Source organism: Neofelis nebulosa, chromosome 8 (genome assembly GCF_028018385.1).
Source record: "Neofelis nebulosa isolate mNeoNeb1 chromosome 8, mNeoNeb1.pri, whole genome shotgun sequence".
NCBI lineage: Eukaryota > Metazoa > Chordata > Mammalia > Carnivora > Felidae > Neofelis > Neofelis nebulosa.
This window is the reverse complement of record NC_080789.1, coordinates 51,003,478-51,017,641: the sequence shown is the minus strand read 5'-3', so window position 1 is coordinate 51,017,641 and position 14,164 is coordinate 51,003,478. Positions and strand designations below refer to the sequence as shown.

Sequence of the window (14,164 nt, the reverse complement as noted above, 5' to 3'; positions counted from 1 at the left end):
TACCCCTAGCGTGACAGAATAGTACTCCCAAGGCTGCCTGTTCCAACTTCCAACACTTTGGTCAGAAGGTTCTTCCTTGGATTGACTCAAAGTCTGTCTCTCTGAAGCGTCCCATCAGAGGCATTCATTCTACAGCCTTGCTTGCAGCCTTGCTTGCAACTGATTAGGTGCCTAACTGTGAGCAAATACACTGGCCTCTTCCAAGCTGTTCCCTCATCTGAAAACTGGGGTAAGAGTAGTGATCCCACAGCATCGTTTTAAGGATTAAATAATATAGGTAAAGCACTTAACTCGGCATTCCTTAAACGTGGGTTGTTATCATGACTATTATTCTGCCAAAAGAGTCGTATGTGATATCACATTTTTCTCCTGCTCTAAAAATAGGTGAAGACCTCTGGCATTCAACGCTATCAAATTTAAGGTTTTGGGTAGGTAGGCACAAATCTCGCCCTGGCCCCCCTGCTGCCTGAGGGCTCTGGGAGCAGCAGAGGGGCCTTTGACCTGACATGAGTGCTTAACAGCTCTCCATCCACCTCCCTCCACACCCAACATTTCCTTGTAATATTCATACATGTCTGCTACCATGGCATTTGCGGGGAAAAAGAATTCCATCTTGTGGCTAGCATGAATTTCAACTGCTCTGCCAGGTGGCATCAGAAGTTAGTCACTTAGCTAGTAAGCTTAGTCAACAGCCCAACATCTGCTTCTCAATTGCAGTATTTATAAATTTGGGAATTCCTTCATGTCTTTGGATTCCTCCCATTTACTTTGTGGCTAGCGTTCACTGATCTAAACTACACACCCCTAACCCTCAAGGTCACAAATAATCCATTTCAGATATTTAAACCAAGGCACTTATAGCCAGTTATTTTTCATTCTCCACCTCTCAAAACTCATATCCCAGATACGTAAATCTAAATTTTGAAAACACCCAAATTCCCTCATAAGCAAATATATTCTGCTGCATATTTATTCTCGGCAGTATGTGGACTAGTGGAGGAAAAAACTGTACCTGCAATGAATGTGACACTAGGAAAAACAAAAACAAAAAAAAGATGTGCTGAAAACCACTACTTGAGCCTGCCTTTGAGCTTCAGCTACAGTTCACTTGACTGCCCTGAGAGCCTTGGTACCACAGACTGTGGGCCACACCTTTAGAACTGGGTCAGCCCATTCCACAGAAGCACTACCTAGAGAATTCCAGTCTGGGTTAGGCTGAGATTTGAGAAGGGGTCTATAAACCCTGAGCCTGCAAAATGGACTGAACCCAACATAGGTATTGCTAGGAGGATTAACTGAGTTAATACTTAGACTGGAGAGTTTAGGATTAAGTCATTTCGCCCAAGGTCTATTTGACCAATAACAAATAGATGAAAACCACTTTGATTCTCCTTATTTTAATTTCTTAGAAAACAAAAATAAAAGAGGCACCTGGGTGGCTCAGTTGGTTGGGCGTCTGACTTCAGCTCAGGTCATGATCTCATGGTTCGTGAGTTCGAGCCCCACGTCGGGCTGTGCCGACAGCTCGGAGCCGGGAGCCTGCTTTGGATTCTGTGCCTCCCTCTTGCTCTGCCTCTTCGCTGCTTGCACTGTGTGTGTGTGTCTCTCTCTCTCTCTCAAAAATAAATAAAACATTTTTAAGCATTAAAAAAAACAACAAAAATAAAATGTTACATTCCGTTCCTACTGTGACTTAGCCCACGCTAATTCCAAAAATGACTTGATGTTTACCTTGAGCTCCATCTGGTGGTTTTACAGCAATTCTCTGGAAAACACGAGTTAAATAAATGACAGATTCTAAAAAAGATTAGCTAATCATCTAAAAGATTAAGGGACCGTGCTATACTTAACTGATGCCCTTTATGAATAAAGCAAGAAGTGACTGTACTCCTGCACTCGTTTTGGAACCTCGGTCTAAATTTCCCGCCACACTTGAGAGGTGGGAACAATGTTGCTGGAGGTGCAGCTCAGGATGTCTTAGAAGCCCCAGTCACACCTGAGTGCCAAACCCTTTCTAACAGCCACCTTTCACCGGTGGTGTTTTGGTTTCTTATCGTTAACTTTTAAGCTAAATTCTGAAGAGACAAATTTCATTGACCGGACAAACTGAAGTGAACATCCTGACATCGAGAGGCCCTGGATGAGAGCTCTAAGCTCCTACCACTGGAGTCAAATTAGAAGTCATCAGCTGCAGGGGCGCCTGGGTGGCTCAGTCGGTTAAGCGTCCAACTTCAGCTCAGGTCACGATCTCGCGGTCCGTGAGTTCGAGCCCCGCATCGGGCTCTGGGCTGGTGGCTCAGAGCCTGGAGCCTGCTTCCGATTCTGTGTCTCCCTCTCTCTCTGCCCCTCCCCCGTTCATGCTCTGTCTCTCTCTGTCTCAAAAATAAATAAAACGTTAAAAGAAAAAAATTTTAAATAAATAAAAAAGAAGTCATCAGCTGCAGAAAACATGAACATATCTCTTGACATTGGCCTCTGACCTCAACTTAAAGAAAACCCAGCTCTAAAATACTTGACCATGGTGTTAAATTTTATATAAGCACTAAGTGTGCAACATCAGTGATGCAGTCAATTGCTATGATGGAATGAAAGGTAAACAACTTGGGGCACCTGGCTGGCTCAGTCGCTGGAGTACACGACTCTTGATCTTGGTGCTGTAAACTCAAGCCCCAAGTTGGGTGTAGAGATTACTTACAAAAAAAAAAAAAAAAAAAAAAAGGTAAATAGCTAGTGTATTTAGGCTGATATTGTCAGCGGCTTAATTGGAAAACATTAGCAACTTTTTATTTCAAGGATAAACATTTATGTATTTACTTTTTCCTCGTAAACTATTTGTTGTTCCTAACTATACCAAAAGGCAAAAAGGAGGAGGAGATTTGAATCTTTAAAATTTAATGACAGGAAAATCTTAAGGTGGTTTTATATACTAGACTTTTCTCAATTTACTCAGTGATTAATGGATAATTAACTGAAAGGTTAATGGATAATATTTAAATACTTAGAATACATTTTCTCAAAAGAAGCTAATAGAAAATAGTTGGAAAATAAAGTGTGCTCTTGGTTTTGGGGGTAGATTCCCGCAGTTCATTGCTTACTTGCAACACCCAATGCTCATCCCAACATAATAGATTTCACTTTTTTTTTTTTATTTAAAAAAAAATTTTTTTTAACGTTTTATTTATTTTTGAGACAGAGAGAGACAGAGCATGAACGGGGGAGGGGCAGAGAGAGAGGGAGACACAGAATTGGAAGCAGGCTCCAGGCTCTGAGCCATCAGCCCAGAGCCCGATGTGGGGCTCAAACTCACGGACCGCGAGATCGTGACCTGAGCCGAAGTCGGACGTTTAACCGACTGAGCCACCCAGGCGTCCCAATAGATTTCACTTTTAACTTGGGTGTTCCTCGGAAGCTAACAGCCTCTTTGGAGCAGAGGCTCATAAGGTCAAAACTTCCTAAGTCTCCCTCCCCGTGTCCCCAGCACCTGGAAAAGTTCCCAGCACATAGTAGGCACTCAAAAAATATTTGTTGTTCCAGTGAACATGTAAGGATGGTCAAGAGGACTACTGTAAAATTCCAGAGGGAATACAAAGTTTAAATTGCTTAACTAGGGGCACCTGGGTGGCTCAGTCAGTTAAGCATCTGACTTCGGCTCAGGTCATATCTCACGATTCATGGGTTTGAGCCCCAAATTGAGCTCTGTGGTGACAGCTCAGAGCCTACAGCCTGCTTTGGATTCTGTTGTCTCCCTCTCCCTCTGCCCCTCCCCTGCTTGCACTCTCTCTCTCAAAAAATATATATAAACATTAAAAACAGTAAAAAATATAAACATTAAAAACAGTAATTAAAAAATGGCATCAATTGTCAGAGCAACCATCAAAATAATGCAGGGTTTTTTTTTTTAACTCAATATAGGGGCACCTGGGTGGCTCAGTCAGCTGAGTGTTCAACTTCGGCTCAGGTCACGATCTCACAGTTCCGTGGGTTCAAGCCTTCCACTGGGCTCTGTGCTGACAGCTCGGAGCCTGGAGCCTGCTTCAGATTCTGTCTTCCTCTCCCTCTGCCCCTCCCCTGCTTGTATTCTGTCTCTCTCAAAAATAAACATTAAAAAAAATAAATAAACTGCTTAACTAAAAGTAAACTTAAAAGAAGAGTGAAATTAGTAAACTGTAGCAAAACAGACTTCACAAAAATGATTTCATTTACCAGGATTTCCAACAGTAGAGCCTTCAGAACAATAGTTTGAAAGAGTCAAAGTTAAATAGGTTTCTTTGTTAGATCTCTGCAAGACCATACTAAGCTAAACACTTTTTGTGAATGTCCAGGTATGTGGTAGTTCCCAAACTGATGTGACTATGAAATATATTTTTCACCACACATGTAGAAAAACTGATTTTTTAAAAAAATGTGTTAATGTTTATTTAGAGAGGGAGAAACGGATTATGAGTGGGGGAGGGGCAGAGAGAGGGGGAGACACAGCCTCTGAAACGGGCTCCAGGGTCTTGAGCTGTCAGCACAGAGTCCAACGCAGGGCTCAAACTCACAAACCGTGAGATCATGACCTGAGCCGAAGTCGGACACTTAACCGGCTGAGCCACCCAGGCACCCCCAGAAAAACTGATTCTAAGAAACATTGTGTGAGGAATGTTGTGTTGTATTAGGCTACATAATATAAAAACTGACATTAACTAGTTCCCAGGTTGTTCTATCTCCTAAAAAGATGGAGGCTATTAATTTGTAGATGTTAATATTCTACCTAAAAACCTAGAGATTTTTTAAGAATTTAATTGAAGATGTTCTTCTCTCCTACTAGAAAACCTTAAGGACACATGAAAGAAAAGCACTTCAAGATCTAGACAAAATATCTTTTATTCTGAATTAAACAAAATCAAAACTCTAAACAAGTAGTGCTTATAAGATCCACTGACATATTTTTAGTTGTGTAAGTTTTCTTTAAACCTGAATTAGCTGAAATGTGTCAGTATAATATCTTCTTTTATCTTTATGGAGACCAAACAATTACAACCACAGTAACACTTAATAGAATTTTGAAGTCTGAGAACCCCTGCACATTGGACAGCATCCAATTAAAATAACAGTGTCGCTTTCATTTATCAAAGAAAATATTTTATCAAGCTCCCAAAACAAATTTGAGGAGTTAAGTTGGGTTTGAAGAGAAAGGCCAAGTTAAATCTGGAAACACAGTTTTCATTTGGTGAAAGCTGAAATCCACGTATACATTCTAATCGAAGACCTGTCCCATGTAGGATTTTTCAAATTTTTAAAGAGTCTACCAGGCCAAACCCTTTGCTGCCTTTACTGCTTTTGCTTTGCTTTTCCCCTTCCCTTTTTCTCGCTTTGCCTTCAGCCTTTTCCTTTGTCTCTGGTTCATCCATATGGGGTACTGTCCATGCTGGTCTAGAAGACTCTTTTTGTTTCTCTTAATATCAGTCTCCATCTTCATGTCATCTGAATAAAAAACGAAAACTATTAACGCTCATGAATAAAGAAACAATCTTGTGAAAAACCATGTTAATGCAATGAGAACATCAGAACTGAAAGTGGTCTGAGACTACAAAAGAAAAAAAAAAATCCCTTTTTCTATGGAATGCTCTTTGACTAACACTGAAAACTCCTCACAGCGCATTCAATGGACTCAGACATGCTCTCATGGGTTCCTACAACCATGAAAGACATAAAAAGTACTGGTGAGGAATGAGACATGTCTTCTATTTAGTCACTAAGAGACTTTCTGAAGAATGTTGTCATGACTGTCCTTTGCATTAGTAAAAGTTAAACAGCAGTCATTTAGGATGTATGGGTTTGAGTTACTGCAAGAAGGGTAAGTATATGGCTGGGAGCAGAAGTGGGTTACAAGAACATTTCTCAGATTAAGTGCTTTCTTGAGCTAACTACGACAGTTGAGCCTATTAAGTGTACCCACACTTTTAATGGACAGGCCTTAAAAGTAAATGAACTATGAAGAATGGCTGGCCACTTCTAATGAAGTGTACTCAGAAGAGGCGGAGTAGTAAGCAACAAGCTTGTGACAGGCAGACGACAAAGGAAAATCAGGATGGGGGCACCTGCCTGGCTCAGTCAGTAGAGCATGCAACTCTCAATCTCAGGCTCGTGTGAGTTCAAGCCCCGCGTTGGGTGTAGAGGTTACTTAAAGAAAGAAAGGGAAAAAAAAAAAAAGAAAAGAAAAGAAAAACTTGGATATAAGGTTGCCTGGCTGGCTCAGTTGGTAATGCACACAATTCTTGACCTTGGGGTCCTGAGTTTGAGCCCCACGTTGGGGGTAGAGTTTACTTAAGGAAAAAAAAGTGTATTAAAAGAAAAAAAAAAAAAGAAAGAAAAATGAAAGAAAGAAAAGCCTGGATGTACACTGGGGCTGACACTCTTATTCAGGTAACACCCAGAGACCAGCAATCTCCCTGACACGAAGCTCAGTGCAACCATGCTGTGGTACATCTATCACCAACCTTATCTACTGTGAAGGACAGGCCCAGAATGTCCTCCCATGGGAACTTACCAGGGTATACAAGGTCGTGCATGATCACTACCACCTGACACTGTATTAATTCGTTTATCTGGCTTACTTTCAGTCTCCTCCAATACAATGTAAATCCCATCCGGATGGAAGCAATTTCTGGTATGCATCATTATTTCCTCAGTACCTAGAATAGTGCCTTCTGTATACTAGCCATTCAATAACTAGTTTTTGAATGATTGTTTTAGGTGCCGTTCTAGGTTCTGGGGATATGGTGGTCCAAATACACTCCTTGCTGTCATGGAGCTTACAATATTCTGTTGAAGGGAGAATAACAAAGCAAACCGCAGCCTGTGTTAAGTGGCTTTTTTAAGAGAAGCACCAGAACCACACTAAGTAAGACCCAGCAGGCTCTGATGAGCACACGGAAAGACAATGAGATGTTTTAACGATGTGAATGACAATAATTTGCCTTATTTATTCTAAAAAGATCATACTGGGGCGCCTGAGTGGCTCAGTCGGTTGAGCGTCTGACTTCGGCTCAGATCATGATCTCGCGGTTTGTGAGTTCAAGCCCCACGTCGGGCTCTGTGCTGACAGCTCAGAGCCTGGAGCCTGCTTCAGATTCTGTGTCTCCCTCTCTCTCCGGCCTTCCCCCACTTGCACTCTGTGTGTGTGTCTCTCTTTCCATCTCAAAAAAAATAAACATTTAATCAATCAATCAATCAATCAATCATACTGTTTGATATGTCAAAAATGAATCAAAAGGGAGTGTCTGGGTGGCTCAGTCAGTTGAGCATCTGGCTCTTAATTTTGGCTCAGATCCTGATCCCAGGGTCCTGGGATCCAGTGCCACATCGGTATCCACAATGAACGTGGATCTTCCTTAAGATTCTCTCTCTCCCTCTGCCTGTCCTCCCTTGCATGTGCTCTCCTCTCTCAAATTGGAAAGAAAAAAAAAAAATCAAAAGGGAGCAAATGCTGAAGAGAGAAGTAAAACAGGCTACCATCTTGGTTTAGGCAAGAAACAATAGTCATTTTAAAGTGATAACATGAAAGGAGGAGGAAAATGGATAGATTCCTGCTATATTTTGGAGATATTCAAGATGTGCTAATGTTTTAGAGGTGAGAAATAAAGGAAAAAGGGATCAAGGTGACTACTAGGTTTGTGGCTTAAGTTGAAGGAAACAAAGGGGAAACACAAACCTGAGGGCAGAGATGAGCAACCACACTGAAACCAGGCAGATTACTAAATGGAAAGACTCCCCCACTCTCAGTTCTATCCCCATTTAGTTCCTGAAATATTCCAAGGAGGGTAGCTGGACACTGCTGCAGGCAGATGAGAGGATCCCTCTCTAAGAATGATGCGAGAAAAGACCTAGGTTCTGACATACATCCTCCACAACAGAACCCTGTAGGTTCAACCCAATCATACTCCAAGTCTAACAGTTGATAAGTCCTCCCCCACACCTTGTCCCCACCTCCCCTGGCTGTTGTGAATAGTGCTGTGAATAGTGTCCATTCATCATTTTAGTGCTTTACTTTTAAATATAAACAACCATTCATTACTAGGCTTTGGAGAAAGCCTTCATTGTGAAAGAGAAAGACGAAAAATAAAGGAATGCAGGGGGTAGAGGGAAAAAAGAATTCAAGAAAATAGACAATGCAGAGTAGATCAAAAATTTTCAAACTATAATGAAAATCCGCAATGAGATTAGAGAACATATATCCATTAAGAACCTCAGGCTATAACAAAGAAAGAGTAAAAGAGAAAAAAGAACTCAGAAATTAAAAATATAATAGCAAAACTAAACAACTCAAAATAAGAAATAAACAATAAAGTTATGAAAGTATAAGAGAAAAACAGAAAACAGGAGAGAAAACTACAGAATACATTAAACAGACTCAAAAGCAAACACTCAAAAAGCAAATAGGCATCTACCATCCAAAACATATAAGGAACACTTACAATTTAACAAAAGGACAATCCAATTTGAAAGAGTCCTGACTCTTGATTTCAGCTCAGGTCATGATCTCAGGGTCATGAGACATCAGCCCCAGCATGAAGCCTGCTTAAGATTCTCCTCCCTCTCCCTGTCCCTTACCGGCTTGCCAGGGTGAAAACAAAAATGAGCAAAGGACTTGAAAAGATCCTTCTGCGAAGATGATATGCAAATGGCCAACACGCATATGAAAACATGTTCAACAGCATTAAATGACTGAAGAAATGCAAATCAAAACCACAATGCCACACCACTTCACACCCAGTAGGATGAGGCAATTCTAAAAAGAGAAGGAAAAAGGGGAAAATGGCTGCCTGATACAGAAAACAGTAAACAGAATTATCAACCGACCCAACCAATTCCATCCATAAGTACAAATCCAAAAGAAATGAAAACATGTATTCAAACAAAGATGTGTACACGAACGTTCACAGCAGCACTATTCACAACAGCCAGAAGGTGAAAGAAAGCAACCCAAAATGCCCATCAACCAACAAATGGATAAACAATGTGTGGTATGTACATAAAACGGTGTATTCCTCAGCCTTGAAAAGGAAGTACTGATACATGCTACAACATGGATGGACCTTAAAAACATTAAGCTCAGTGAAAGAAGTCAGACACAAAAGGTCATATGTTACAGGATTTCAATTATATGAAATATCCAGAAGAGATAATCCATAGATACAGAAAACACATCAGTGGTTGCCAGAGACTCGTGAAGGGAGGAAGAGGGAGACTGTTTTATGTGTATAAGGTTTCCTTTTACGGTGATGAAAATGTTTTGGAAAAAGAGGTGATGTTGGACAACATCACCAACGTACTAAATGATACTGAATTCCACACTTTAAGGTAGTTAATTTTATATTATGTGAATTGTACCTTAAAGACAAAAAAAGAGCAAATGGGCAGAGGCAGTACATACGAGGAAAAAGAGACAGCAAGTGTTAAGAATTCTTGTTTCAAGGAGAGCTGAAACAGCGGATTGAGAGAAACGGGACATCGAGGGAAGGATTTTTCTTTGTTTCCTAGAACATATTTATCCTGTTGGAATGACCCCGTGAAGAAGACAGACTGATAAGCAGGATGCAGGCGTATAGCCCTTGAGATTGGAGAGGATTCAGAACACAAGCGGAGATACAGGCCTTTGAGAGAGTAATATTAGCAAGAGGGAAAACTTCTAGGACTGGAAGGCTGAGGATCACTGCTCTCTTCCTTGACCACTGGACACCACATAAATTCACTTCTATTTTAAGAGCCTGAGTATTACGAGTGCTTATTTCAGTTTGCTGCCAAACTGTTATATGAGGATGTGAAAACCAAGGAGTCCTTTCCTGTGCTGAAGCTAGTAATATACACAGCCTCTAACTTTAGACTGTGATTAAAACAGGTACCTAGAATCTGTCAAAATCAAATACAGGAAACTTTGATTTGTTTTAGGAAAATAATATCACGGCATATAACGATTCTTTGAACGGGAATAGATCTTACAAAGGATAAAATGGAAAACGATCTGCTATCTTGCCTAGTCCCTGACTGAATGATATACTCTTCCAACAAGGATGGGTCTACATTGTTCGTCAACTCCTGTTATGCTGTATTTCTGACACACTTAGGCTATTGTATAAGCCTAAATACCCTGAATAATCCAAAACATGCCTATTCACATGAAGCGCCTTTAAAATAGTTTAGCATAGCATCTCTAGCAGCACTACAAGCCTTCAAAGAATCAAATGGGCATGGCAGGAGGTTTGTAGGGAAGCATGTGCAGGAAAGAGTGGAGGACAGTCAAAAAGGGAAAAAGAGTCACAAGAGGAAAATGATAGAATTATTATTAATTTTTTTGTTTATTTATTTTGAGAGAAAGAGCGGAGGAGGGGCAGAGAGAGAGAAACAGAGAGACACAGAGAGACAGAGAGAGAGACAATCCCAAGCAGGCTCTGCCATGTCAGTGCAGAGCCCGATGCAGGGCTCGAACTCACAAACCGTAAGATCATGACCTGAGCTGAAGTCAGACGCTTAACCTAGTGAGCCACCCATGCGTCCCTATTATTATTTTTTAAACAAAGCACTTAAACTCACCTTTTTCATCTTGTACCACACATTCAGTTTTCTCTGGACAATGTTTAGGCACCACCACAGTTGCTATCTCTTGAACATCTTTCATTAAAACATCACTATCTATTTTAAGAATACTTTTAAGTCTGCTGAGTTCCTTTGGGGCATTCTTTTTTCTCTTTTCGGCACGCATCTTCCTTTTCCACTTACTCCGTAAGCTTTTAGCCATATTTTACCTGGAAAAGCTGACAGAAATACATACACAAAAGCAAAAATTTATACTTTTAAAAAAAGAAGAGCAAATCCTTGGAAAACCAGGTCAAAAGGTATCTCTACAAAACATGAACAAACGAAAGGTAACACACTTCACTCTGTTCATGATTTATGATGGCATAATGCACAAATTATGGGAGAATCAACACTGCATATACAGCCACTAAATAACAAGAGCACCAAATCAAACTCCCTGTGGTCACTGGCAAACTGTAAGTCAAGCCAATTCTGAAAGCTCCTGGAGTTTCCATACAAGATGCAGAAACTGAATTTCCCCCAAAATGCAAAGAGCATCATCACCTTACATTTATGCAACAACTTACAAATTACAAAATGTTTTTATAGGTATCTTTTAACTTGACTGCCTGTGAGCTTATAGGACACCTTACCCCAGTCTTCCTCATTATGCTCCCCTCAATTCAATCTACCTAATTTTTTTTTAACTGTTTGTTTATTTTTGAGAGAGAGTAAGCATGTGCATGGGAGGGGCAGAGAGAGGGAGACAGAGGATCCCTAATAGGCTCTGTGCTGACAGCAGAGAGCCTGATGCGGGGCTCAAACCCACAAACCGTGACTTCGTGACAGGAGCCAAAGGTGGATGCTTAACCGACTGAGCCACCCAAGTGCCCTTCAATTTAGCTATTTTAAACTTGTCCATATCCACTCTTGCTGTTCATCTGTTAGCCCCAGCCCTAAATCCTCCAAAAGGCAGTTAGTGTGAGCTTTTAAAAACTTAGAGCTTTCCATAGTCTTTCATGGAATTCTTTAATGATATCCCACCTCATATTCAAGATCTACAAGACTATTTGTGACTTTCAACTCTATTTCATCTCAGGCTCCAAGCTCCACCCCATCCCCAAGTACCAATTACATCGGAGAAAAAGCTCAATCAGTGACAACCCAGGCACAGTATGGGGAGGTGAGAGGGAATGGGGAGGAACGAATTCTAGGTATTATAAAGGGTTTGGAGGAAGGCTTTTGAGAGTGATTTATAACACAATCTTGATTGCACTGATGGATGTTTGTATACATATATCAAAACTTACACTGGGATGCCTAGGTGGCTCAGTCAGTTGAACATCGACTCTTGATTTCGGCTCAGGTAATGACCTCATGGTTGGTGAGTTCCAGTCCCCTCAACCTCCATGGGCTCTGGACTAACAGCGAAAGCTTGCTTGGGATTCTGTCTCCCTCTCTCTCTGTCCTCCCCCTGCTCTCTCTCTTTCCCTCTCTCAAATAACCATTAAAAAAAAAAAAAAAACTTATATTACACACTATAAACATGTGCAATTTAACAGATTGTACATCAATCAAGCAGTTAAATAAAACGTTAAGACGTGATTTTGAAGAAAAAAAAAGAAAGAAAAAAAATTTTCAAAGTCCAAACTATCTCCACTTTAGCACCTTAACAATTTGCTGCTTCCATGCCTGGGAATGACCTTCCCAAAGCTTGCTCCTTCACTTAAGTACCACAGAAAGGGTTTCTCTGACGACCTCCCCCACCCCCCCCACAACCCCGCCTCATAAGCTTCCCTCCTACTCTCCACCACACCATCCTTTTCTTTCCTTTTAAATACGTATTACATTCTGAAATTTAGTTTATTTTCTGTCATCCCGGGGGACTTCGGGGACCCCGAAGGCAGGCGCTAACTAAATGGGTCTCGTTCACCGCACGGCGCATTTGTTGAATGGATAACTAACAGTTTAACAGTTTGGGGACCACAACCAGCAACCACCAACTCACGGTCCCCCTGCCTACAACAATCCAAGCCTGCGAGGGGCAAGAACAGAGGAGTTGCGGTAAACAACTTTGAAGGCCCAGGTTAACCCGAGCGAGACTACCGACAAAGGAGGGCTCCACCTCGCAGAGCACGGGGAAGCCCGAGGGCCACCACCAACACCACAGGAGACTCTCGTTCCTGACGGAGGGCTGCGTCTCGGGCCGGGCTCAACTTTGCCCAGAGAGGGACCGGGCTTGAGATGAGACTCTCTACGGGCGGCGGGTTAGACTCCCAAGTCCCAGGCCCCACTGGACCCGGAAAGCAGAGAACTCACCACGCAAGTCAGAAACCCGCAGATGGCACACAGACCACGCTGACCGGAAGCCTCCACACTTCCGCCTTCCTGCCGGCGCCTTCCACGCACTCCCAGGAGCCCCGGACGGGCGCGCTGCACGCCGGGAGCCACGATGCCCCCGGAAGGCCTCGAGGGGCGGGGCCTTCTGGAGTCTGGCGCTGACGCACTTCCTCCCTCTCGTGGGAGTGCGGTTTTAGGAGCTTGGCTCCTCCTCTGTGGGTTCCCAAGAGGGATTTGGACATTGCGGAAAATCCGGATGGCTGTTGGGGCGCCAGCTAGACCAGTTTCCCGATCGTGACCGGGTTATCTCCGACACGCTAACACAGTGATCCTGGCCAGGTGACCCTGCCTGCCCAGTAGTGAGCCCAGAGTCTCCCTTTACATCTCAGGTCCCACATCACCATTCACACGATACTCTTGGATTTCCTTAGACTGAATCGTTCAGACACGTGTTCTTCTAGAAGGGAAACTGAAATCTTTATTTGCAGCCCTTACGTTTTCCCATCACGGGTGATGATCTCACGTTTGTACACATTTGTCAAAACTTCCCTATTGTACACGTTAAATGTGCGATTTATTGTATGTCCGTTATACCTCAATTTTTTTTTAACCAAAAACCCTTTCCCATCCCAAAGACAAATTCAAAAGGTAAAATGATCAAACTGATTCAGTTCAACCAATTTTTACCTGGCTAACAATAATTTAATGTAAACCAGACATAAGTCTTAGGTGATGGTCACAAACACCAGTTTTTATTATTATTATTATTATTATTATTATTATTTTACATATGCTACTAATAGCATAGGCTTTGGAACCAGACATGTCTTGTGTTGCATTTTTGGTTCCAACACTTCCTTGTGAGTAATAAAAGTAAGTATCTCAGAGCCCGGAATGCCTTATCCATAGACTCCAGCTAATACATACAACCCAGTTGATCCTAGGTAGGTGATATAGAGCTCAACAAATGGTAGCTTTTATAATTTTTACATAATCTCAAACATGCACAGTACCGTTTCTTGTTTATTTATTCTGAGAGCGAGCAAGTGAGAGGGGCAGAGAGGGAGGAGAATCCCAAGCAGGGTCCGGGCTTTCAGCACAGAGCCAGAAGCAGGGCTCAATCTCACAAACTGAAATCATGACCTGAGCCGAAATCAAGAATTGGTTGCTCAACCAACCGAGCCACCCAGGGGTCCCACAGTAGTTTCTAAACTGTTATTTTCCAGAGATTTATAACATATGCCAAAAAAAAAAAAAAAAAAAA

The 14,164-nt window shown here is 41.9% G+C and overlaps 1 protein-coding gene across 1 annotated transcript; it reads right to left on the bottom strand.

Annotated features, from left to right (window-relative positions):
- Positions 1-4,848: 4,848 nt before the first annotated feature.
- Positions 4,849-10,821, bottom strand: LLPH (LLP homolog, long-term synaptic facilitation factor). The gene is made up of 2 exons (XM_058742115.1): positions 10,576-10,821; positions 4,849-5,466 (listed from the first exon to the last, which is right to left on the bottom strand). The coding sequence occupies exons 1-2, from the start codon at positions 10,778-10,780 to the stop codon at positions 5,288-5,290; spliced, it is 384 nt and encodes a 127-aa protein (XP_058598098.1). The 5' UTR covers positions 10,781-10,821; the 3' UTR covers positions 4,849-5,287.
- Positions 10,822-14,164: the final 3,343 nt, after the last annotated feature.

Coding starts and splice junctions, on each gene's coding strand:
- LLPH (XM_058742115.1), bottom strand. CDS start 10,780: ATGGCTAAAAGCTTACGGAGTAAGTGGAAAAGGAAGATGCGTGCCGAA. Junction 5,467..10,575: donor TGTGGTACAAGATGAAAAAG/GTGAGTTTAAGT, acceptor TTTTTTATTCAG/ATGACATGAAGATGGAGACT.